The sequence below is a fragment of the Budorcas taxicolor genome, chromosome 10, assembly GCF_023091745.1.
Source record: "Budorcas taxicolor isolate Tak-1 chromosome 10, Takin1.1, whole genome shotgun sequence".
NCBI classification, from domain to species: Eukaryota; Metazoa; Chordata; class Mammalia; order Artiodactyla; family Bovidae; genus Budorcas; species Budorcas taxicolor.
Window position 1 is genome coordinate 33,855,565 of NC_068919.1, and position 27,683 is coordinate 33,883,247.

The following is a 27,683-nucleotide window of genomic DNA, read 5'->3' on the forward strand; positions in this document are numbered from 1 at the left end:
CTCTGGCTTTTTGAGCAGAGAAGAAATATTGCCTATGAGTGTCTACACAAGATTGCCCATAAGTGTTCCATTAGAAAGGCAGATAAGCGTTGGGGGAAAAATCCATTTTACTAGGAAAAAAATAACAGTGGTGTATTCGTTTGAGTGAACTCCAGGAGACGGTGATGGACAGGGAGGCCTGGAGTGCTGCGATTCATGGGGTCGCAAAGAGTCAGACACTACTGAGCAACTGAACTGAACTGAACTGATTCTTGCAAATGTAGGTTGTGTGTAATTATACCTTTTTCTTTCTTCTGCCCTAGAGTTCAGAGACTGATGTGCTGTTCTAGAAAAGTTACATAATAACTTTTCTTTGGCTGGTTGGAAAACACTGGTGGTGTTCTCACTAGAGGGATGATGCAAAACTTTAGAGAAGTTACAGAAAAATGAGGGGGAAAATAAGTGTAAGTACCAGAATTCTGAGAAAAGATCAAGGAAGGTCTCATTCCAAGAATTTCCACTTTCACTATTTTTTCATTTCTATGAGTTCTTACTGGTTCCATTTCAAATCTTCCTTTGCCATACTCTCAAAAGTCTCTTTGATTTCTTTAAATATATTAAGCAGACTTATTTTACACTCTGAAATAGACTATTCCAAATTGCAGTTTATGTGGAACTGATTCTGCAGTATGTTTTTTCTATTAATTCATGCATATGGTGGCTTATTTCCTTATGGTTTTTTGAGAGGAGAAGGGGATCTTTATTGTGAATTCATGGGAATTCTGCAAGGATTTAAATTGTATTCTTCTAGACGAGATTTCCCTTTCCTTCTATCAGGACTCAGAAGTACCACCAACCTAAGACCACTTGCAACTGAACATTCAACTTGGGCTTTCTCAGGCCCTACAAGTAGTGTGAACTCAAACCCAAAACCTACCTTCATGCAGGCTAGTAGTTAGAAATTCTCATGGAAGACTTCTTTTCCATTCTACTCACAACCAAAGCAGAGATAGATACAGAGAGATAGATAGAGAAAGGCAGATACATACATACACACACACATATACATACATACATGAGAATGCAAGGTCTCTACCACTCCCCCTCCACAGCAAGTTTTCCCTCCTTCACTGAGGTTTTAATCAACGGTCGCCAGTTCCTCAGCCTCAGGCTCTATGTCCTGAGCCCCCTACACATGGCCTGCTAAAACCCAGGCTTTGGGCCATTGGAGATCATTAGATACCTCAAGGACAAAAGTTCGCTCCAGCGGCTGCTTCCCCCTCCTGATTCATACCACCCTTTCATCTCTGTCCTCCAAGACAGTTCCTTATGTTTCTGCCAGCTCAGCAATGCTTTTAAAATTACTTTTCAAACAACACATCTTATCCAGCATACTTAGGTTTTCCCTACTGAGAGGATATTCTCTAAACTCTAGTCTGCCCTATAACTAGAAGTCAAATCCACCTACTTAGAGACCTGGCACAGAAAACAAGGCTATTGTCTTCCCCTATTTCTAAGTATAAAACTTTATATGATTCCAGTCAGTATTTTTCACCTTGCCACAGCTTTTTCAGCATCCTTCCGTGGCTGTCTTCCACATGGCCCAACAGGTTCTGCTCTGCCCCCAGTTGCCCAGAATGAATGTGGTTCTGGTCTCCAACATCACATGGGTCCCTCTGGCCTCACCAGAAGAGGTCAAGAATGGACCTGCAGTCAGTGTTCCTCCGAGAATGGCCTGCTAGCAATGCCAGGCCTCAAACTCATTGTTAACATCCTGCTATGAGAGAAAGAGATATGCCAGAATTTCAATCAGCCATGTCACTAAGCAAGCTTTTCTTGATGAAGTAAAAAGTATACAGATTAATGTTTTGGTCACATTTCCTTATCCCACCAGTAGCAAATAGTTCTCTGACCATCTACACTGAGATCACTGCTTTAGATAATCCCTGCTTTGGCCAGAGGGAGTCTGAGATGGTAACCAGAAGCAGAGCTAGGATCTGAAGGTCTAGTGAAAAACTGTACCAGCTGCAGCTGGTTGAAGAAATAACAAAAGGACCAAAGACTATCTATGAATACTAATAGGGGCTACCCTGCTGACTCGATGGTAAAGAATCAGCCTGCTAATGCAGGAGACCCAAGAGATGAGGAATTGATCCCTAGGTCAGGAAGATGCCCTGGAAAAGGAAACAGCAACCTACTCCAGTATCCTTGCCTGGAAAATCCCATGGACAGAGGAGCCCGGCAGGCCACAGTCCATGGGGTCACAAAGAGTTGGACACAACTTAGCAACTAAACAACAACAACAATGAATACTAATAACATTTCATTAGGAAAGAATCATTCAATCATTCACTTAGAATTTAATATACTAAAAGAATGATACTAAAAATGAAATTTGGGGTTGAAAATAAACAGTATTCCTACTCCAAGTTAACATTCAAGTAACAGGCTTAGTTTTAACGTCTAGAATTGTCATAATTTTTATCTATGCATTCTAATTTTATATTGACAAATGCTATACTGGTTAACTATATTTTGTGAGTATACATTACAACTTTAATAATATTTATTTTACCTTATCTCTCTCTCTTTAGTTGCTAAATCATGTCCAACTCTTGCAACCCATGGACTGTAGCCTGTCAGACTCCTCTGTCCATAGGATTCTCCAGGCAAGAATACTGGAGTGGGTTGCCATTTCCTTCTCCATTTACTTTTAATAATTATATTTAATTATATCCTTCAATGTGTTATTGTTTGCTTATTTCTTGAAGTACGTCCATGCATTGGTCCCATCCATGACACATGGCCTCAACCAGTGAATTCTGAAAATCGATTCAGAAAGCAAAATGTGTTATGCTAAAATCTAACTAGATAACTTTATTATCTATTCCTAGAGCCTCTCTCAATAGTAAAGCTTTAAGGAAAAACAAAGTTTTTCAGTATTAGGAAACAAAGCTGCCATCAAAATTTTCATTTTGAAAATGACTTTCAAGATACGGCACATTATCATTCAAAAGAGGCACCATACCACACCCAATCATAATATCAAGTCCACATTATCGTAATACATGTGAGCAGTCAAAAACCAGAAGAAAATATCCTTCATACTTATAAAAATATTTGTTATATAAACAGAATACAAGATACATTTACAACTCTTCTTGTTCCAAAATGGATTTAAAACTGAAATTGAAAAAAAAAAAAAAACTGAAATTGACTAATGTATTTTATAAATGGATTTAAAATGATAACTGAAACAAAGGAAGTCAATGAAAAAACATCTAATTATCTTTAACATTCTATTTCCAAAGCACTACCACTAACTGTTTTCAATTCATCCTACACTGTACTCAAATATCACATGTAACCAATATCTTTTCAAAGGTTACTGGCTCATTTATTCACTCCACAATAATTTCTGAATATCAGCCGTGTACTTATAATTGGTACATGTTGTTTCTCAACCATTAGATGATACTATTCAGTTGCAAGAAGTTTTGTCAAATTTCTGCATTGTTTTATATATATTTACATATTCATGCACACACATAAATATATGTGTAAAAATTTTATGTTCTACTTATTTGTTTCAAAATGTTTCTCTGTCTATGATTATGAGAGCAAACTTTTTACGTTCCACTTGTTTCAAAATGTGTTTCTTGGCCTATGATTAAGAGAAGAAAAATTTTAAGATTTGTTTAACTATCAATGTGTAAATCTCACTCTCAAAATTTCTCAACTAAATATTTCGTATCATCATTGCACATACCTGCCATCACCTACAGAAGAAAAACAAAGGTTACATGAGCTATAAAAAAAAAACCAATTTTAATGTGTCAATGTTATTTTATCCATCTTCCTAAAAGCTATTACAAATGAAAATATAAAGATTAAATGAACCCTACAGTTCTGAATAATGACACCAAAGAAAAAGTGTAATTACTTTTCCAACTCAGGCCTTAATTAGTTGATGTATAAATACTAAAGCTTACTAGTTAGTCTTCTAGTTTAACCACAAACATGTCAGGTTTGTTTGGAGTTCTTCTGAATTCAGAAAAGATGTATAAACAATGACTGCTTAACAGTTTAAGAATAAAGCCCACATTTGTGAGTAGCCCCAAACCTTAGCTGAAAATTGACTGAACTATACAGGTGTGACCTAGAGAGGTTGGGTTTAATGAAATGTCCACAGGTTTAAGTGTCAAAAGAAGTGGGGATTGGCCCAAGTCTATCAATAACTAATTGTGAGTCTTTGAAAAATCCTTTAGCTGTTCAAGGCACTGGCCCACGTGACCTCTAAGGCCCCTTCAGCTCTCACATTCTGTAATTCTGATTCTATGGCATGTTTATAGCAATTGAAGGTAGACCCTCCATCCATTCACTGAGCAGAAGAAACCCTCCAGTCTTTTGATTGGGGTCTGTGTATTCTTGTACTAGGTTAAGTGGCAAGAGCATGTCGAAATAAGAATCAGAACACAAGGATTTATCACCCTTTGTGAACTGCATTCTTATCTTCAATGCTCAGCAACAAGACTTCAAGTACTAAACATTCTGATGCAATCGTGACAATGCAGTTCACCAGACAAGGTCAGGCTCAGCGGTTTCCAGGAAACCCAAAAGCAAAAGAATGTAGAAAGAAATAGTAGAGACTTCCAAATGATGAAAAAAATGAATTAAGTTCAAACTGAGATTCGAAAAGAGACACAATAAAGACGTAAAAAGTATGGTCGGTGTATTTAGAATGAATGGAACCATGGAAAGCAGTTCCTGACAATAGTAACAAAACATCTTTGAGAAAATTTTATCATTAAAGGAGTAAATGAGATAGATTACATTGACTGTTACTCTTTCTTAGAAAATGCAAAAACTAAAATTGAATTCTTTCGTGAAAGCTAGAATTATTATGCAACTTCATTAAAGGAATTTTTATCTAATCCTAGAAATTAAAGATGTTCTTTATTTTTTAAAACATCATCTTAGTTTTATTATCACAATGGAACACTTGATACTTCAGAAAAATAAAACCAAACATGAATTATTTCTTTAAATTACCCAAAAAGTTCGTTACAACGAACTTTTAAAGGATTAAAAATGTATATAAATACATTAAGGATTAAAATGTATATAAATAAAACAAGAAAATTAGAAATTGCCTCAATTATGATTCTTTCTTTAGGAGTAAAGAAATTTTAATACAAAGTGGAAAAATAAACCTAAGCTATTAACACATGTGTTTCCCTTCAGACAATTGTCAGTATATATACATATCTACATTACATAGTTATAGCTGATACTTAGAATCCATCTAGAATTTTTTTTAATAAATTCATTTTCTCCATTTATTTATTTAATTTTTGACTGTGTTTTGCAGCATATGGGATCTTAGTTTCTTGATTAAGGAACTAAAACTCTGCACATTGGAAGTGCAGACTCTTAACCACTGGACCATCAGGGGAAGTCCCTAGAATTTTTATGTTTTATAAAACTCATTTCCAATCAAAAGTCCTTTACTGACAAAATCCACATACTTGTTATTTTATTAGTCCCATGATAGTATTAAATGGGTTAAGGTTGTATAAATGCTTTAACATTCTATTTGAGAGCATTTAAGTTATTTCTTGTTTGGTTTGGTTTGGGTGTTATTTCTTCAGAAATATTTCTAAAACATTCTTTAGAATTATGTAGATCAAAAATATAAAAAGTATAATAGTTGTTGCTATAACAATTGAACAATTGCATTCCAAAAGGAAAGCAACCAATTTTAAAAAGTGGGCTTCCCAGAAAAATCTGCCTGCCTATGCAGGAGACATAAGAGACAAGAGATGTGGGTTCAATCCCTGGGCAGGAAAAATACCCTCGAGTAGGAAATGGCAACCCGCTCCAGTACTCTTGCCTGGAAAATTCCATGGACAGAGGAAACTGGTGGGCTACAATCCATGGGGTGCCAAAGGGTTGGACACAACTGAGTGACTTGAGAGATGGCATTCAGCAATGACGTTCACACCAATGACGTTCAAATATTACTGTACCTACCTCCACAGCTCTCTATAGTAACAAGATCATATCACATTTACCATTGTTTTTTCTGGTCTGATAAATGTAACTAGTGCCTAATGGTTGCTTAAATATGAACTTTAATCACTAGTGAAGCTGAACATTACTTGTGATGACCCATTTTATTTTTCTAAATGTATAAATACCACCTATTGAAGGACAGTAAGTAGCAGTCTTTCACATGCATCAATGTATTCCATATTTTTAAACATTAATTCTGTTTACAATTGCAATAAGCATATGTTAGAACATAAAAGTATGAGAAATAATATAAAAATCACTCAAAAACCCAACAAACTTATCCCTTTCAATAGCTTATGCTATAGAAAGTGAATTTCCTTTTTCACCTCCCCATCTATCCCATCCACACTAAAAGAAAAAACACTCTTAAACATTTGATATATATCATCCTAGGATTTTTCCATGGCTTTGTTTATAAAAGTGGAATAATACTCATCATTGTCTTATGCAACAGGCTCTTTTTCCTTCATATGGTATCACAGACATCTTTCCAAGATATATAGATGTACCTCATTCTTTTGATGGCAGTATAGGATTCTCTTACAGTAAAGATAACTTATTGAAAACAGGTTGAAGAAGGCAAAGGGGTGCCAGCTGCTATCCATGGGTGTGTGTGTGTGTGTGTGTGTCTGTGTGTGTGTGTGTGCATGCATGCATGTGTATTTGTTCCTTTTATTTTTAAAGTTGTTATTGAATGTGTTACAATATTGCTTGTGTTCCATGTTTTGGTTTGGGGCCTTGAGGCATATGGGAGCTTAGCTCCCCAACCGGGGTCTGAACCTGTACCCGCTGCATTGGAAGGTGAAGTCCTAACCACTAGACTGCCAAGAAGTCCCATGTTTCCTTTTTTTTTGTTTTAGTTATGGTCTCATAGGTACCTCCAATTCCCTTTGCCTCCTTGATCTTCCAATGCAATCACCCAACCTCTCCTCAACCCTGCTCAATTCACAACCCATTTTCTCCATTTCTGGTGGACTACAGAGGGCCTTCAGAGAAGATTCCAAGTCTTACTAGCAGGCATCATTTCATAGCTAGGGTTTCCAATCTCAGCTGGGCGGTCATCATTATTCACTATTGCTTCCTTCTCAACCTCATAAGGTCTATTCCCATCCTTTCCTACCCTACTTCAAGGCCCTATAACCACTCTACCTCTTATCCTGACCATATGGCTTGAACTCTAATTTACAGAGAACATTCGGGCACGACCACTCTCACCTTCTCTTCATCTCTGAACCTCCCCTTCTAGGCCATCCTTCCCTGGTTTCCATCCTAAGTTGGGAAAAGGGTATCTTGATTCCTCTGCAAGGCTTATCTCTCCATCTTCAGTTTCATCCTCTGTACTATATCTGCCTCATCCTTATCATAGAAACAAACTTATGTAAATACCATATTAATAATGTTAATAATAACAATAATAATAACAACATTTACATAGCACTTGAAATGTATCGGACCTGTTTGAAGCATTTGACGTGTGTTAACTAATTTAATCTTCATATCAGCCTATGAGGTAAGTATTAATTACAACTATCCCCATCTCACACATCTAGGAACTGAAGCACTGAGAGGTCAAGAAACCTGTCCAGGGTCGCAAGATACTAAGTACAGAGTTGAGATTCAAACCCAAGTAGTCTGGCTTTTAACCACTATGTCCCATGTATAGAAGCTTACGTAGCATGACTATAACCCAGGTGGGTAATGTAAAGCAAAGTGGGGTTAGAAGGCAGCGTGGACAGAGAAGCCTACCGAGCACCAAAACAAGGGAAAGGGACTCTCAGAGCTAGACGGGAAAGTCAGGGATGAAAGGTACCAGAGGGCACTATATGAAAAACGATGGAGAGGGTACTTCTGGCATTTGTTGCCTATTCTGTGAATATGGCTAGTTCCATTTCCTCCTGATTCCATCATCTCAGATTATTTCCACACAAGTAGTTTGCCTGACAGATCATGGCCAAAGCCAACGGGAATCAACTAGATGAGAGGTGAATGGCTCAGCACAAATCTTCCTCTACATGTGAAAAAGAGCCCAAAGCACAGCACCTTCACATACTCACCATACACAAGCCGCTTACTTGTGCTGGAGAAACTGACCTACACCATCCACATCCAGCCATCTTTTTATTTCACTGAAGTATAGTTGATTTACAATGTTGTGTTAGTTTCAGATGTACAGCAAAGTGATTCAGATAAGATATATACTCTTTTGCAGATTCTTTTCCATCACATACTATCACACAATATTGAATATAGCTCCTTGTGCTATACAATATGTCTCTGTTGTTTATATATTTTATATATAGTAGCAGGTTCCTGTTAATCCCAAACTCTTAACTCATACCTCCCTTCCCGCCCTTCTCCTTCGATAACCATAATTTCATTTTCTTTGTCTGTGAGTCTATTTCTGTTTTGTAAATGAGTTCATTTGTTATCACGGCTTACCATTCCACATGTAAGTGGTATTCTATGATATTTTTCTTCCTCTAACTTCCTTCATTTAGCATGATAACCCTCAGGTTCATCCATGCTGCTGCCAATGGCAGTGCTGCATTCTTCTTAGTGGATAAGTACTAGCCCAGTGCACCTCATCTCCTTTATCCATTCATCTGTCAGGGGCCATTTAGGTTGTCTCCAAGTGGGGCATGCGTATCTCTTCAAATTAGGGCTTTCAGCTTTTCCAAATATATACCCAGGTGCTGTGCTCAGTTGTGTCTGACTCTTTGCAACTCCATGGTGTGTAGCCCGCCAAGCTCCTCTGTGCATGGGGATTCTCCAGGCAAGAATACTGGAGTGGGCTGCCACGCCCTCCTCCAGGGGATCTTACCAACCTGGGGGTCAAACCCAGGTCTCCCTCATTGCAGGCGAATTCTTTACTGTCTGAGCCACCAGGGAAGCCCCATATGCCCAGGAGGGGGACTTAATACTAAACCCTCCGTACAGCCACCCAGCAAGTGTCACTCAAGCCTCATTTGAAAACCCTGCCCCAGACAGAGCACGCCCACTGAGATCACTCTGGCTTTCTTCCCTAGTATCTACCAGGAATCTGTGGCATTACGGCTTCCCAACCACCGTGTTTCCTTTTTCCTACACTACAAAGAAGAAAACTAATACTTCTAATGTCAGTCCTTCAAATCTCTTTAGGAAGTTAACATGTGTGACTTTTCTACCAAACCACTCCTCCCCTCCTTCCCACAACACACACACACATGAATACACACACACACACACACACACATGCATATCTTTCCTTCACCAGGCTAAATAAATACACTCAGCTTCTTCAACAATCCTTCTTATGACCTGGTTTTAATATCTTCCTTATCTTTGTCACTCTACTATCCAAGTGTGATCCATTTTGCTTACCTCTTCTTTGATGTGTAGCACAGAAGCAACATTATACTGCTAACCTATACTGCTGCTGCTAAGTCACTTTAGTCGTGTCCGACTCTGTGCGACCCCATAGACGGCAGCCCACCAGGCTCCCCCGTCCCTGGGATTCTCCAGGCAAGAACACTGGAGTGGGTGGCCATTTCCTTCTCCAATGCATGAGAGTGAAAAGTGAAAGTGAAGTCGCTCAGTTGTGTCCAACTCTTCACGACCCCATGGACTGCAGCCTACCAGGTTCCTCCATCCATGGGATTTTCCAGGCAAGAGTGCTGGAGTGGGTTGCCATTGCCTTCTCCCATACTGAGTAAGCCCTAAAGATTTGTTTTATCTATGCTGCTTCTAGCAGCCATGGCTTATTCTTCCTCTATTTACAGAGCTGGTGCTCAGGCCCTTGTATGTCCACTGAATTTCATATTACATTTGTGAGCCTCACCCTCATTTCATAGTATCTTCTTCCCCCAGCTCCTAAGAGCTAGATCCACTGCTACCAATATCACCACCACCTCCAGATTAAATCAAACCCTACTGCCTCAAATAATCTTAACCAATATGGCAAAGTGCATCTCCAGCCTCAGGCTACCACCAGACACGTTGGATTAAATCACTTTTCCAGCCCTCACTGATAATTGGTCCTGGGATCCAGGTGGCTCCAGGAGTGCCCCTTCAGGGCTCCGACATTGCCCTTTAGCTCACTCTTTCCTCCTTCTATCTCTAAGAGTGGTGTAGATTTGATCCTTTAATCACCAGTTCAATGGCCACAGATTACTTCTTTTACATAAATCACTGATCTTGCAACAATGTTCCATTGCAACAGAGACAATAAGACAAACTGCAAAATTAACCACTTACAGAAACTATCATTTAGAAAACAAGAGTCTCTTGTCTTTAGGTAAGAGGCTAACATATGGTGCCTCAGATGGTAAAGAGTCTGCCTGGGTGTGGGAGACCTGGATTCGATCCCTGGGTTGGAAAGCTCCCCTGGAGAAGGGCATGGCAACATGCTGCAATATTCTTGCCTGGAGAATCCCATGGATAGAGGAGCCTGGCAGGCTACAGCCCATGAGGCCACAAAGAGTGGGACATGACTGAGCGACTACGCACAGCGCAGCACAGCATATGCGTAAATGACAATGGCACCTTCTCCTAAAAGAGTTACTTAATTTCCAAAAGAATTTTCAATAGGAGATTTAAGCCCATTAATACCAACTAGTTAGGAAGAACATAAACTGAGCTCTAGACACTGTAAGTAACACCATCGCTCATTAAAAATACATATGCAAAAGGGCAAAGGCCAGCTAGCCCCACTACCTCGATTTTAGTAAAACTAAGTCTCTAAGAGACTACGTGACTTATTCAAAGCCAAAGATCAGGCTACTGACAACACAAAGACTCCAGTTTCCAGCTTCCCAAACCACAAAGTACCCAGAAGTCTATGAGGTACAACAGGCTTCACAGAGTTTGAAACAGACACAAGATCATCCCTCAGAAGTACACAGTATGCTTCATAGGACATTATGAGACACTAAGCAATTAAAACATAAAGACAATACAGATCAATACTCATGGGCCTTTATCTGCCAGATATCAGTTTCTGAACGTGTTGACCATAAAACAGAAAATCATGAAATTATCATTTACATAAGAGCTTCTAAATATTTTGCCAATGAATGCTAGTAAATATAATAAATTTGCACATTTTACTTAACAAAAAATAACGTTAATGAGAAAAGAAAAGCAAATAAGTGCCATAAAGGCAGTGTAGCACGGTTGTTAGAAGCTAACCACTTAATCCCTTTCGCTTCCTTTTAACAGCTGTATAACCCTGAAGAAGGTACTCAACCTCTCCATGCCTACATCTCCTCATCTATAAAATGAGGATAGTAGCGATTACCTCACTCTGTGGTTGTAAAGATAAGTCAATAAATTGTAAACTATATGGAACGGTCCCTGGCATGTAGTAGGAACACAATAATTGTTTTTCTCTATTCATTTTTTTGCCCTTCTCTATTTACATATTATTCTTTTCCACTTAGATAATCAAGCAACTCTTGGTATTTATCGTATTTCTTTAAGTCTAGCCAACCACCAATATGACATTGGAATGAAATGAAAGATTTTCTAAAGGAGCCAGGTTTTCAGTCAAAAACTAAATAATGATAAGAGACATGGCATAAGACAAATGGTCAAAAATCAGGAGAACTGAATCATGGATAATCACAGGCTTTGCCTGCCTTGGATTGGCATGTGTAGGGTGAGAAGTGCCAACTGTTCTTAAAGCCAGTCAAATCACAAACATTTTATTCACCACATCAAAGTTTGCCATGCCAATCACCACCACCACCACTACTAGCCAAAAACACCTTTGTACTTCCTAAACATTCCTACTTCTTTTACCCATATCAACAGACTCAAGGAGAAAAAAACATCCCTCGGAAACAAGAATAGAGGTTTCCCTAAAACATAATTCCATTAAATTTCCCATGAAAAGTAAACAAATAATGAACAACAAAGAGAAGCACATGCAGTTGCCTGACTCTAATTGCCGCCGCTGCTGCTGCTGCTAAGTCGCTTCAGTCGTGTCCGACTCTGTGTGACCCCATAGATGGCAGCCCACCAGGCTCGCCCGTCCCTGGGATTCTCCCAGCAAGAACATTGGGTGGGTTGCCATTTCCTTCTCCAATGCATGAAAGTGAAAAGTGAAAGTGAATCACTCAGTCGTGTCCGACTCTTAGTGACCCCATGGACTGCAGCCCACCAGGCTCCTCTGTCCATGGGATTTTCCAGGCAAGAGTACTGGAGTGGGGTGCCATTGCCTTCTCCCTGATTCTTATTAGGTAGACCTGGATACCCTTTAAGTCTGAGCCAGTGCTGCTGCCCACGGCGGCAAATAGGAAGAGCAGTTCAGCTGGACATGACCGTCAGGGGTGAAGAACCTTGGTCAGGATTGGTGGACAGTCTTGAAGGGCTCTGAGGAGACCAGAATCTAATCAAAGTCACTTACCTGATACTTACTCTCATGGATCAGCTTATGAAATGGAATACGAGAGAAGAAAGTGACAAGATTATACGAGGTTAGACAGGAGGTAATGATGCTGAGAGAAGAATTATACAAGTAGGGACAAAAAAGAAAAGATTTTCAAAAACTCAAGGAAATGGCAACCCACTCCAGTGTTCTTGCCTGGAGAATCCCAGGGACGGGGGATCCTGATGGGCTGTCGTCTCTGGGGTCGCACAGAGTCGGACACGACTGAAGCGACTTAGCAGCAGCAGCAGCAGCAGCAGCAAAAGGAACAGTGGTAAGACAGAGCCACAAATAGAAGTACTGGTTAACACTTAAAGAGTCCTGAAGTTCACTCAAGATAGTAGGATTTAGTAGGAAACAGCAAGTAAATACTGCTGACGATTACGATTGACCAGCCCTGGGAGACGATGTAGGTAGAATCATAAGTTCAGCCTTGCCATGATTCATTTTAGGTTAAAAACCAAAATTAAACATGCTGCCAAAATTCAGAAACATCCAATGGGTAGCTGGGAAAATCACAATATTACACAGCATTTCTAACAGTCTTTAAATTGATTTAAGAGTTTTCTCTCATCAGCAAAAATGCATCTTTAAAAGGCAAGCAATTAAAACATGAAATAGGCTCAAGATGGATTGAGGATGTATTAATATTAATGAGTATTAATATTAACTAAGATCATGCATCCGGTCCCATCACTTCATGGCAAATAGATGATAAAACAATGGAAACAGTGACAGACTTTATTTTAGGGGGCTCCAAAATTACTGCAGATGGTGACTACAGCCATGAAATTAAAAGACGCTTGCTCCTTGGAAGAAAACTGATGACAAACCTAGACAGCATATTCAAAAGCAGAGACATTACTTTGCCAACAAAGGTCTGTCTAGTCAAAAGTATGGTTTTTCCAGTGGTCATGTATGGATGTGAGACCTGGACTATAAAGAAAGTTGAGCACTGAAGAATTGATGGTTTTGAACTGTCATGTTGGAAAAGACTCTTGAGAGTCCCTTGGACTGCAAGGAGATCCAGCCAGTCCATCCTAAAGGAGATCAGTCCCAAATATGCATTGGAAGGACTGATCCTGAAGCTGAAACTCCAATATTTTGGCCACCTGATGTGAAGAACTGACTCACTGGAAAAGACCCTGATGCTGGGAAAGATTGAAGGCAGGAGGAGAAGGGGACGACAGAGGATATCGAGATGGTTGGATGGCATCACCAACTCAATGGACATGAGTTTGAGTAAACTCTGGGAGTTGGTGATGGACATCAAAGCCTGGTGTGCTGCAGTCCATGGGGTCACAAAGAGTCAGACATGACTGAGCGATTGAACTGAACTGAATATTAATGATTAATAATATATTTTTATGAACCAAAAATGGGAGTATTTGAGCTTTAAGTACAATATGTAAAGATGATCTAATACAGAATAACCACCAAATTTTTCCACACAAAAAAAGAATAGTTATGTCTCTTAAGACACAGAATATAGGCATATGGATCATTATTCTGACTTCAGATATTTCACAGGTTTATTTTGTCATATTAATTATAACACTACTTTATGTTCTATGAATTACACTTTTAGCTTTTATTCAAATCCTTACTGACAAATCCCCATGTTTTCCTGATGTAACACATGAAAACAGTCATAAATTAGTCAAAGGAAATTGAGACCTTTTCATACAAACAAATGGTTACCTTAAATAAAAAAAGACTTACCACATTTTCCTTCATCTTTCTTAGCTTTTCATCTATTTCTCTCAACCGATTCTGCTGATCCCGTTGTTCTTTGGTGTTTTGAAGAACCTTTTCTCCTGGAGTTACTTCTGTATTTCTATCATCACCATTAAGGTCAGGTTTCTAATAAAAAAAAAAAAATCATACACAGGCTGAAACTGTGCCATCACACATTTTTTCAGAGTAACTGAGCCCTGAAGGTTGGCTTTGCTTCTCATACAATATTCCTCCTCTTCAAAATAATACTTAGAAATAATTCTCTAATGTCTTCCTATTTGGGGGGGAAGGTCCAATTGTACATAAAACAAGAGGTGGTTGTGCAACAATGAGAAGAGAATTGGGCTTCTCAAAGTCAGGAGTTTTGAACTCTGGCTTTTCCTGGTTCCTGACTGAGATGGCCTTAGGGGAATCAAAAAACCTCTCTGAGGTTTAATTTCATCATCTTCAAAATGATAATAACTTTAAGATCTAGCCCCAAAGTCATCACAGTACATCACACACATGCATAAATCTTAATAACTAACAAATACAGGCTGAAGATGTCCTTTGAAAAGAATAAACATTATGTAATGGAAGTATCTCATTAGGCTTCAGTACTATCAGTAATATTTGAATTGACAGAACGATATTCTCCCAAAGTTAGTATTATTTGTAGATAATTAAAAATGGATATTTCTTGACAGAAATCTGGTATTGTGTCTATAACTAAACTTCCTACATTTCCGCCACAGATTTCCTACTGTGTATTGTCATGAGGTAACAGGCAAAAATGACATTTTTTAAGTTGCCTTAGGCAGAATCTGCCCACATTCTCGTTTTTTAAACAGAGTTGGTCACCATTCCCTTTTAATACCTTTTTCAATGCCTTTTTCATCAAGGCCTTTCTGTCTTCCTCACTGCCTCCTCGTCATTCACTTGAACTAGTAGTTTTCAGACTTCCGTGTCACCCCCAGAGCCCGAGAAAACATTCAAAGGCTCAGGCTCCACCCTGGAGACTCTGACTCAATAGATAAGAACTAGGGACACCTGAAGACACAACTGCTCGAAAATTTGAGAACTACTGACTTAAAGCACAAAGTCCTCATTCCTTCATGGCTCTTTACGCTCATCTCTTGCTGCCTGGGTCTCAGACTCAAAACTCCAGGGATACTGCCCACTGCTAGTTCTCCACTCTCCATGCCTCTTCCTTCCAATTCCTCATAGAGACTCCTACTTTTCTGAGCTCAGCACAAACATATTTCCCGAAAAACATATCTCCTGACACACCCAGTAAAGGCAATTTCTTTCCCAGTCATGCCACATGTTCCCTCACTGCACTCACTACACGGTCCCTGCCCAGACAGGGATTGTGACTGGTCCCACCCTGTGTCCCTGTACCCAACACGAATGAGAAGCTGGATCAGCACTGCCAACAGACTGTAATTTCAGTTCTCAGAACTCTGATCACACCAATATTTTAATGAAATTCATATTGCATAAAGCCCTAATGAAGAGACTATTAAAAGAGTATCTCAGTTTCAAGAAGTGACTCTCTTGCATCTTATTTCCCCCAAAGGGAACTCACTTCTGGTAGCTCTAGAAGCATCCACTGAGTAAATTACAAGTGACAAGATCTTTAAGAAGGAAACCTAATGTTAAGGAGGAGTTTGTAATAGCTGGCACCAAGGTCTCCCTGCAGCTCTAAGCATCCAACATTTTATGGCCCACTTTGAAGTTAAGATACACAATGTCTCCATCTGTTTGAGCTGCTATTACAGAATACCACAGATGGGGTGGCTTATAAACAACAGACATGTATTTCTGACAGTCCTGGAGGTATGGAAGTCTAAGATCAAGGTGCTGGCAGATTTCATATCTAGAGAAGGCCTGCTTCCTACTTCCTAAATGGCCATCTTCTGGCTATGTCCTCACATAATAAAAGGGACACAGAAGCTCTTTGGGTCTCTTTTACAAGGGCACTAACCCTATTCATGGGGGCTCCATCCCATGACCAAATTACTCCCAAAGGCCTCCCCTCAAAATACAATCACACTGGGGATTAGATTTCAACATATGGATTTGGTGTGTACACAGTCTATAGAATATAATGACCTGAAAAACACCCAAACTGGATTTCATTTTTAAATTAAAAAAATATCTTTTAAAGGACATTATTTTTTAAAAATCTACAACTGTGATTTTCTAAAAATCATCGGATAGGCTAAAAAAGAAAAACAGAAAAAAAAAATTGTTAAGCAGACTTCATCAATATTTTTAAACTTTACTTATCCAAGCCACCACTAAGAAAATAGACAAGCCACGGGCTGAGAGAAAAATATGACACATAAATATGACACAGGATTTGCATCCAATATATACAAGGAATTCACACAATTCAATAAAAACAAGAATCAATTTTTTAGAATCTAGTTTTAAAATGACTTGAACAGATACTTCATAAAAAAAGATAACATAAATGACAAATAAGCACATGAAAAAGTCCTCAACATCATTAAGTCATCAGAGAAATGCAAATTAAAGTCCCAATGAGGTCACTACATAGCCACTAGAAAAGGACAAAAGGAAAAGTTTGTTAAAATTAAACACTGGAGAGGTATGGAACAAGCGAACTCTTGCACGTTGTTGGTAACAGTATATAATGACACAAACATTTTAAGAACTGCTTGACAGTTTCTTAAAAAATTAAATGCTTGTCTAATCCTATGACTCAACAATTCCACTCCTGTGTCTCCATCTAACAGAAATGAAAATGATGACTCAAACTTTGAACATGAATATTCTGAGCAGCTTCATGCACTTAGCCAAATGCCTACTAATAAGACCAGAATGATAAACTAAAATGAACATTTGATGCAAGCTGGGACACTCACTCTTTCTCCCTGACCTCTGTCTTGTGGTTAGGTTTAGTCAGTGTTGGGAAGGAGTGTTAGAAGGTTGGAGGGCAGCAAGAAAAAGAGTTTTGGGTACTCTCCCCTTCCACTCTCTGCTTTGCCACTATGATTTGGGCAGCAATATATCCCTGACTTGCCCATTAAGGGGATTTTCTTAGATTGAACTGAATATTCATGTTCAAAAGCAAACAGAGGCCACACTGGGAGCCAGTCAATTCAGAAAGATGAGTGCAAGCATGCTCAGCTGCTTAGTCATGTCCAACTCTTTTCAACCCCCTGGACTGTAGCCCACCAGGCTCCTCTGTCCATGGGATTCTCCAGGCAAGAATACTGGAGTAGGTTGCCATTTGTTCCTCCACGGAATCTTTCCAACCCAGGAATCGAATCCATGTCTCCAGCGTCTCCTGCACTGGCAGCCAGATTCTTTATACTGAGCCACCTGGGAAGCCCCAACTCAGAAGGCTGTAGGACAGGAAACACAGTGTCAGGTATCCCTGGTCAATGGGAGTTTTTGCTGCAGTCCACATCATAACAATACAGGTACAAGGGGCAAGGAAGCCACCCTGGCTTAAATATTTCATATCCAATAGAAGCCTCATCTGTTGAAATGACTCCATAGGTACATTATCTGGGTCTCAGCAAAGGACATTCCCAGCCACAAGAATCGCTGCATTTATGGTTTCCCCTTCAGGTCTCTATAATTCTTCCAATCCAGAGGTCATTTTTAGCATAAGCAAAGTTGCCTCCTATCATTGTTGACATTTCAACTTTCAGCAGATTGCCACAGAAACAGCTCAAATTGTCATGCTAAAGAGGGAGGAGTTGGTTAATCCTCTGCTCATGCCCAATATGATTACAATTTTGGATGGCAGATTCTTCTACCACAACTCTAGCCTCCCCAAGTTCCAGTACAATTTTTCTTTTCCCTAACCCCTGGTGCTAGTCCCTAAGTATCCCAGCATCCCTCATTGGCTCCTTTCTTTAAATCTATAAATAGTTCCTTCATTTCATTATCTTCAAAATCCAACCTGGGTCAATTTCTGTTCCCTGCCAGAACTCTAACTGTGTATGTATGTGTGTATGTGCACACACTTGTAGAGAAATAGAGTGGAAGGAAATTTAGCTTGATGGTAAATGGTAAGGTAAGGTAAAAATCTTGATTGTACTTTGTTTTTCTTAGACACTTCTGCATTTCCTGAATTTTCTACAGTAAACCTATACTGATTTCATATGCATAAAAAATTATTTTTTATCTTCAAGAAAACAAAACATTACCAAGCCTATTTTCACTCCGTTTCAACAACGTGACTCTCTGTACCAAAAGATACTTGTCTCAAGGTTAGACTTTAGCTGAGTTCTGCAAGTCACTTTTTCTTTCTTGGTCTCAACTTCTTCTGAGAAAGCTTCTTCCCGTTCTGAAAGCTGAGTCTGCAATTCACCACAATCAAAGCCAAGGATATATAAGATCTTTCCTCAGTCTTTGTCTCTGATAGCATAACCACATAGTACAAATATCTGAAAGACAGCATGTGATGAAAGCAGAGGCCAAGAAAAGGTAATCATCTGTTCTGGCAAAGATCGCACACTGGTATATTCAAGAAGCTCTGTGGAGCCCAGGAGAGGTTCTGTTGTCACATCCAAGCGCCGATCAGTACCGTCTGTTTTCCTGATAATCAGAAAGATCTTGATTTCCTCTGGGTGAAAGTTTTTAGCAGATTTTCTGACCGTGCATATTGTTTCTCTATTTCTTGAGTCATACAGAAATGCCTTTATTCAGTTAAAGTAAAATTCAGTTCCATAAAAGCTCTCTATAATATGCACAGAACATCTAAGGAGGCACAAGAATAGAACAGATCATGAGGTCAAGATATTTGCTGATTTGACTAATTGATTGCCAAGGGATTCTAAGTTCATTCTTAGAAAAATATCTGTGATGTTGACTGAGCCAACAGGGGTCTTTGAAGCTAAGTAAACCCATTTCTAAAAGCCAAATACAGAGGAAATTACTCACGCCTTCATAAGTTATCTGATATGAAAATAAGGCATTGAGTTAAGGGCCAGAAAAATACAAACCTGCCTAAACAAAGCCATCTTGCCCTGTGTTTTCAAGCTAATGGTATGCTTTTCCACAGGCTACTGCTATTTCCTGTCATCAGATGGCTCTTTTGCCTGGCAGTACTAAAACTAAAGGAAAAAATCTTTTAGCCAGATTGTTTTTATCATTTTGAAATACTTCCATGAAATGAAAGAAATCTTGACTACACAAGAGGCTTAGCATAGAAAAAACAAGAAATATAAATATAAACTTCAAAGTAATCTGTAAAACACAGGTAGCAAGAATTCCACAGATATAACTGGGAATGTTTGCCAGGTGGTGCAGTGGTAAAGCATCTGCCTGCCAAAACAGGAGGCACAAGAGATGCAGGTTCGATCCCTGGGTCGGGAAGATCCCCTGGAGGAGGGACCAAGAGGAGCCTGGCAGGCTGTGGCCCATGGGGTCACGAAGAGTCTGAATGGCTCAGCTTGCACATGCACACGTTTGCCAGGTTAGCATCAGAGGCAAGGATGTCTGAATTAACTTCTTGTTTATTCCTCAATCCAGACACCCATACTCTCATGGCATACTTCTATTTTTTTTTTAAATCAACAGATGGTTAATAAGATTTCTGTGCTTGTGACTAACATACATAAAAAACTCCTCAGTTCCTGACCTTGATCAGCATGTTAAGCAATTTGAGGTCAAGTAAACAGCATGGCCATTATTGGAACTCTGCAAATTCCTGGACTCAATAATAAAACATCTTTTAAGATTCACATCAAACCATGTTTTATATTCCCTCAAGGTTAGCTAACATTGAAACAGAAAGAGATCAAAAAAACAATTAAATGCTGGTCAAAATTTTCTTGGCAATAGAAGAGGTAAATACAGCTACAATTTTCCTCAATCAAATGTTTGTTAATATTTGTTGGTCTTATCAAAATCATATACAACTGAATCAACAGTTTAAGAACAAGAAAATAAATTGAGTTGAGGAAAACCTTTATATAGTCAATTAAACTAGCTGACTTAAGAACAAAGAAATTCCTCATATGTCAACGAGAGCCATTTCTGAACACTCTCTCCCAACCAGGAAAACAAAATCTAATGATGAACTGGAATGCTAGATTTAGTAAGACTGATTGCATGAGAGATGAATAAATTACACTTTTTTACAACAGCCAAACTGAATAGAATTTATTATTGAATCCAGTTGCTAAGGACTTAAACTGAGTGCTTACATAACGCCTATATCTTGGATATTTCTGGAGAAAGCTGGAATGTAACACAGCTGCAAGCAAGAAATACAGTAACTAAATTATAGAACATCACTCAGTTTTATGGTGGGATTTACAGTACGTGGAAAGAAATAACTGATTTGTTGGAGGTTAGAGGATGGATACCAAAAGGTATGCACAGTTAAACCGCAGATCCTAAGGAAAAAAATTGCTTCAATTAGTTCTCTTTTGCTATGATGAATGAAAATAAAAACCAGATGTAAAACTGCAACCACATGATATTACTCACATTACAGCAACAGCAGCCATTCTTTCTTCTGAAAGTGACCACAAGCTTTGTTTTACACTAAAGAAATCAGACATGTGAAAGCCAAATGCTGCTTTTAAAACATCTCCATGAAGCTAACAGCAAGGGCACCTACAGGAGAACATTGTAATCAGCAAACTCTCAAGGAAGAGATTCCTCATCTGCCCCTTTCACAACAACCAATACTTCCTTAATCTCAGAGTCACCTCTCTGGAGCCCCTCAAATTATTGATTCATCCTGGGCTTATGTGCCTACCAGTTTAGCATCTTATTGTTGCCACAGTCACGTAAGTCAGAAACCCTGCGTGTTTCAACTTGTTTGGGAAACTATTTTCTTGATCAAAATTTTAAAACTTTCAAATGAATTTTTTAAAAATATCACTCCTTATTAAAATACCACTCCTTCATCAAAATTTCCTTTCCCTGTGCTCCCCCAACGTAAGTTTTCCAGACTTCTCATAAGATAAGTTCCCGTATTGTGGTACTTCTTTCACTGAATGGTCGGCCCACTGCACAAATTGGTCTATGTTTATACATCCTATCCTCGAGTATCCTACAAGCTGCTTTAAGGTCGGAGGTAAAGCCACATACTAATCTGGATACTCAACTTCCACCACCACGTCATCTCTCATGAAATAACAGGCATCCAAAGACGTTTTGATGGCCTGGGTAGGGGCTGGGCAAGTTACTTAAATGCAAGAAGCAGGCCCATGTTTTGTAGGCAACACAATATGGCGTGATGGATGGTGTAGCAAATTGGAGAACTTGTGCTTCATGGAAAGCAGAAGTTGCTACTCAGCTCAGTCCTATACTTTGTCAATCAGGGCTTCAAGCCTAATGTTGCCAGATTTTCTAATTTTCCAAAAGAAACTAGAAATCTGAACTTTTTATATGAATATGAGTTCACCCATTTTCACCAGTTTTCAACCTCATACGATGTGATGGTGGCCTTCTCCAGGGACTCTGACCTCCTCTACCTCACTCACTGGCTTCTCTTCCTCCTCCTATCCCTCACTTGAAATGAACTTTCTTGATATTCCTTATGGATGTGCTTTCTCTCTCTCCTCTGAACCAGCAAAGCACTTTGCTCATAGCCTTCTATTGTTCTTACCTATGATGTCTTGTACCACAGTTATCTATATATATTCTGTGCCTCCCACGAGGCAATAAGTTCCTTAAGTCACTTATTATATTAATAATAACATCTTTGGCTGAGTTTCAGGTCAGACACTGTGCTAAGTACTTTACACATAGTAACTTGTAACTCGCCTACACTTCAAAAGAACCCTCAGGAATAATATTATCATTACTATTTTACAGATGAAGAAACTGAGGTTTAAAGTGCTTCTAATTAACACCCAAGTCCTCAGAGCCAGTAAATGGAAGAGCCAGAACCTTAAACAAGGCTTTCTCACTCCACAGTTCTATATGTTCCTGACTCATCTTTAAATGCTCTACAATTCCTTGCGTGCAGTGAGCACTTGATTAACATTTGTTAATTGATTGTTGAAAATAGAAATTTATATCCACTTAAAAGACATTTTTTTCTTAAGGAACATGGAGAAAAATTACTGATGAGTTAATGGTTTGCAGAAAGCTTAAAAACACCATGACTATGCATTATGAATATTTGTGGTTCAGCAATAGATTGGAGGCCATTCATCAACTGAATAGATATGCAGGGTTTACCCTGAGATAATTTTCAGTGTATTATTCAAAAAGAATTCCAATCCAAAAATAATATCCGTAAAGTAATCTGCCATGCTAGCATTTCTAGCTTGAAAATTCAATGTGCAATACTGGTTTTAGTTAGAAATGAGGAAATGCCAACAGGAGATTTAATAAAAGCTCAAAAGAGGTTTTTGGTTTTGTTTTTTTTTTTTGCATACAAAGAGCATTAATTATCTCCTTTCAATAACTAGGATGTCACATTTCTGTTTCTGCATCCAATGGGAGTCCCAAAATGCAGTTTTCTCTTTTCTCTAAATATAATTTGTTTCACATAAAAATATATAATATCAGTATATAACAATAATGTTATACAGTTATAATGTTAACCAGTAATGTACTGGTTTTCCCTTTTATTATTTTTTAAATATTTTGTTTAAATCATAACTGCTAACTTTGAAATGTGATTTAGATGACAATGACAGCATCTGATCATTTTCATGCTTTATCAGAAGTTCTAATGGCTGAACAAATCTCTAAATTCTAAGTCTCTCTTTCAAGAATAACATTTGATGATTGTGAAAAAGACATTTTCTGTATTTAGGACCATTATCCAGCTTTGAGATCTCAGCAACCTTTGAAATCTAACAACAATAACAACAACAAAAATCAGCTATAACAGAGAAAGAACAAAGAATATCCCTGAACAATTTTATTCCCCTGTCCTGGCTTCCTCCTTTTGCGAATGGGTACCCAGTAAACATAAATAAACTAGCAGCAAAAGTGCTGATGTGTCAAAGTCCTAGGGTATATTTGGGTGAGGACAGAGATTCTATAGTTCTCTCTCAGAACTCTGCCCCCAGTCCAGAAAACAGTGGTTCCCACTACCACCACTGAGCTGTGTAAAGGGCTCAGAGGCAGCTATGCCTGGTCCTTAGTAATTTAAGGAAGCTGTGATGACTCCATAAAGGTTCCCTCACAACCAAACTTTCTTGGGAGCATATTAACACTGCTCCTTTCTCTTAAGGTAGTTCAACTGACCCAAATCCAGATCCCTAATCTTCAACTGACAGCTTGAAGAAAAGATTCACTATAAAGTAGAATTATTACCTATAGACTACTGATAGTAGTCTATAAGTATATAGAAGTATATAAAAATATTTAAATTTAAGTATATAAAAATATTTAAATTTTTTAAAAAACAAGTAAAGTACAAGTAAAAACAAGTACAAGCATCTAATATTGTACAGAAAATGATTTGGTGATGTGTTTACAAAATTGATGGAGGCTTAGTAGACTAACGAAAGACCAGCCATTTTCCCTTCAGGCAAAATTACCACCCAACTGCAAACTAGATCCCACAAAATACTGACACCTAGGGCAGGAAAAGAATTTACTTTTCCAAAGATGCTGTCATTCTTCTATTTTTCTCCACCTTCTACTAGCTACATAAAAGAATATCTGGGGGAACTATCAAGTGAAGAATCCTCACAGGATAGAAGCCATCAGCATGGTGAGCTTCGTTGTTTAGTCACTCATTGTGTCTGACTCTTTGAGACCCCCATGGACTGTAGCCCACCAGGCTCCTCTGTCCATGGGATCTTCCAGGCAAGAATACTGGAGTGGGTTGTCATTTCCTTCCCCAGGGGATCTTCCTGACCCAAGGATTGAACCCACATCTCCTACAAGTCTCCTGTACTGCAGCCAGATTCTTTACCACTGAGCCACAGGGAAACCCATATGGTGAGCTTCACTGCTTGTTAAATTAGAGGAGCTAGAAGAATGTGGCAGAGTAAGGGACAGGGGACTATCATTGCTAACTCCTAGAACCAAGGAACAGAGAGAAATAAAGCTCTCAAAGGAATGAGTGCTGTGTTGATTCTCTTCCCTCTCCTCTTCTCTGTTCATGATCAAGAATTAGCTTAAGTCATAAAGATATTAAAATAAATATTTCCTCAGTAACCCCATCCTAGCAAATTATCAACTGAAAGAATAATGAACAGAAAGTCAGCCAGGGAAAATACACACTGTTTTGGAAATCACTATCACTACAATTATAGTCATGGGAAAAGCAATTGGGAAGAAATCTCTCTAGTTAACAAGCAGATTGCCAAATGATGTGAACTAGCGTAGGTACATATAAACCTGAAATCTATAGGCTCTTGAATCAAATATACCTTAACATTCTGATGTTCTGGTCTTGGAGAAGAGCTGAAAATTGTTGGGTAGATGGCAGAAAGTTCTTGGAGTTTTGTATCAATTTCAGCAAGCTGCTGATGCTGGGTGACTGCAAGCGTGTATCCTTCTCCCGGGACCAGCCAGCCATACTGACCTCCCTAAAAGGAAACAAGGGTCACCAGGTCATTCTCACACTACATTTTTCCCAAAATATACCTTTCAAATAGCCACATCAATGCTCCTCACAAAAACAAATAAAAATTTTAAATTAAAAAAACAGAATTAACTTGGGATAGTATAAGAAAAGAATTAAATAGTTTAAGGTTTCATTATCTGCCAAGTCTGCGTAAAGTATATTCTTATATTTTGCAGGGCTTTCCCACTATGGAATAAATCTCTTAGCCTCAAACTCTGAGTCTCATAACATCCATATTTCTCCACTCTGGAAAAGTGGTTTGTTGAATAGGAAGAAATCATGTTTACACTATAGTGGACATATTGTTTTCAAATTTTGTCCCTGAAAAGCAATTGAGTCTATAAACTCAGTTGTTTGGGTTTCAAGATCACAACTGGTCATTCAACCAACATTAGTTTCTCTTTTTTATTTTTAGTTTTGTAAATTAATTTTTATCAGAGTATGGTTGCTTTACAATGTTGTTTTGGTTTCTACTATACAGCAAAATGAATATATGTATATGTATACCTATATCCCCTCCTTTGGATTTCCTTCCCATTCAGGCCACAACCGAGCATTTAGAGTTCTCTGTGCTATATGGTATGTTCTCATTAGTTATCTATTTTATACATAGTATCAACAATGTATATGTGTCAATCTCAATTTTAGTTTCTTCACAGGTTAAAAGCCATTCATAATATTTCATTCAAAAATCCCCTACTGGACATATGTATACCTGTGGCTGATTCATGTTGATGTTTGGCAGAAAATAACAAAATTCTTTAAAGCAATTATCCTTCAATTTAAAAATAGATTAAAAAAATTTTTAAATCCCCTACTGTGGGGAGGCCTTATACTGGGCAGTAGTGATTCAATATGAATCTCACACATTCCTGCCTTTAGGAGTTCTCAGTCCCTTGACAGCAAAGATTTTAACAAGGTGTGAAAAGTATTGGTAAATCCAGGGCTCCACGGGGATCAGGGAGGGTCAACTAGCCTCTCTGAACAGGAAAGAGCAAGGAGAAAAAGTGTTTGGAGAAGGCTTCCTAAAGCAAATAATCAATCTTAGTAACATCTTAGAGAAACAACACAATTAGCTGTGCACTTTAAAACTGGAGCTGGTGAGGGTGAGATGAGAGACAGAAAATCCAGTTAAGAAGCAAAAGCCACAATCTAGAAGAGTGATGAGTGTCTGAATTTGGAGTGTTTCCTAGGAATGCAGAACACAGACCCAATTCCAGAGATACTTAGGAAGCAGAATGTACAGAATCTGGAGATAATTTGATGGAAGAATGAGAGAGGAGTATGAATCAAGGATAAAAACCAAATTTCTGATTTTTATCAACTAGGGGGATAGTGGTCATATGGATCAAAATAAGAAATACCCAGACACACTGTAGGTTTGAGGAGGCAAATGATAATGAATTCTGTTTGGGGCCTTTCAATATTCACAGATACCCCTAGGATATCCACCGATTATGTCAGGTAGTTAAATATGTTTGTCTGAAGTCCAAGATAGAGACTTAGAAATAAGTATTTTGGACTCACCCATAATTCTATAGTGGTTCAAACCCTCAGGGAATGGGTGAGGTCACAAAGAGAAGCAAGAAGGCAGAAGAACCATGAAGAACACTATGAATAAAGGGGCAGATGGAGGGCAAGGAAGCCTAAGAATTTCATGTCCTTTGGTTTCATGACTCTAAAACCAGGGATCAATCCCTAAGTGGTAACCAGAAAAAACACATGCAAAAACTTACGCAGAAAGACTTAACATGTGTCTCTCCCAGGCCCCAGCATCCTATCTCCCTTCCTGCTTCAGTGACACGAATACTGCATAAGCCTCTCTAGGGAACAGGTCCCCACCAGACACTCCTTCTCCCTACCCACTGGCATCAAGACCAGCAAATGAACTAGATGCAGTCAGTTGGAAGTAAACACCCTGCCTGGACTTAGACTCTTGAGGGAGACAGAGATTCAAAGATGCCAGGAAGGTGAGGAAGAGGTTAATGGTGACAGCAACAGCAGTGAGGAGCCAGTGTTGGAGCAGGGAAGGCGGCGGCAGTGATCGCTAGCGTGGGTGTCTGGCGTCTGGCCGCTGCAGTGCAACCCTGAACTAGCCTGCTTCTGAGGAGTTTCTAGGGCCATTTTCTGGCTATTTTTTCTGGCCATTTTCTTGATTTCTGCCTGGTTTACAAACTTGGTCCTTCAAACTTTCCACTGTGCCTTTGAGCTACCCACGTCTCCCGAAAAATTCATTTTCTCCCTTTTTTAATCAAAATTTGCCTCCATTTCTTGCAACCCAGAACACTGATTTTTTTTTTTTGCCATGTTACTTATAATAAAGGATAATTGCATAAAGTCTGAAAGTAGGGAGAAAGTGAGATTATACTATATCCACAGAAGACATACTATAGCAATAAACATTTAAAATTTACTTGCAAGTTGGCATATGAAAATTACACATAATTATAAAAAAAAATCTAACTAGTCACAAATAAATTCTGATCTTTTTTCCTAAGTAAAAGTGACATAAATACTGTATGACCTAAAAGAGAAATAAGAATCTGACAGGAAAAAAAAAAACAACTATGGAATCAATGATTAAATATTGGTTAATAAATTTTAAATTCTTGTTTGAATGGAATTCTTTTTAAATGACACTGGAGGGAAAAGAAACTGTTCAACTAAGTGCAGCAGAAATTGAAATGTTTCATGTTTTATAGGAAGGAAATTGTGTGTTGTTCAGTCGTTCAGTCATGTCTGACTCTTTGCAACCCCATGGACTGCAGCACGCCAGGCTTCCTTGTCCTTCACCATTTCCCAGAGTTTGATCAAAGCTATGTCCATTGAGTTGGTGATACCCTCCAACCATCTCATCCTCTGTTCTCCCCTTCTCCTCCTGCCTTCAATCTTTCCCAGCATCAGGGTCTTTTCTAATGAGTCGGCTCCTCTCATTAGCTGGCCAAAGTATTGCAGCTTCAGCTTCAG

The 27,683-nt window shown here is 38.7% G+C and overlaps 1 protein-coding gene across 1 annotated transcript in view; it reads right to left on the bottom strand.

The window, feature by feature from the left end:
- The window catches only part of FSIP1 (fibrous sheath interacting protein 1), a 198,775-nt gene that overhangs the window by 124,570 nt on the left and 46,522 nt on the right, over nt 1–27,683 (bottom strand). The window contains exons 8-9 of the mRNA XM_052647356.1: nt 24,520–24,678; nt 14,183–14,323 (exon numbers count right to left, since the gene is read on the bottom strand). Coding sequence (XP_052503316.1) covers nt 14,183–14,323; nt 24,520–24,678 — 300 coding nt within the window. The remainder of the gene's footprint in view (nt 1–14,182; nt 14,324–24,519; nt 24,679–27,683) is intronic.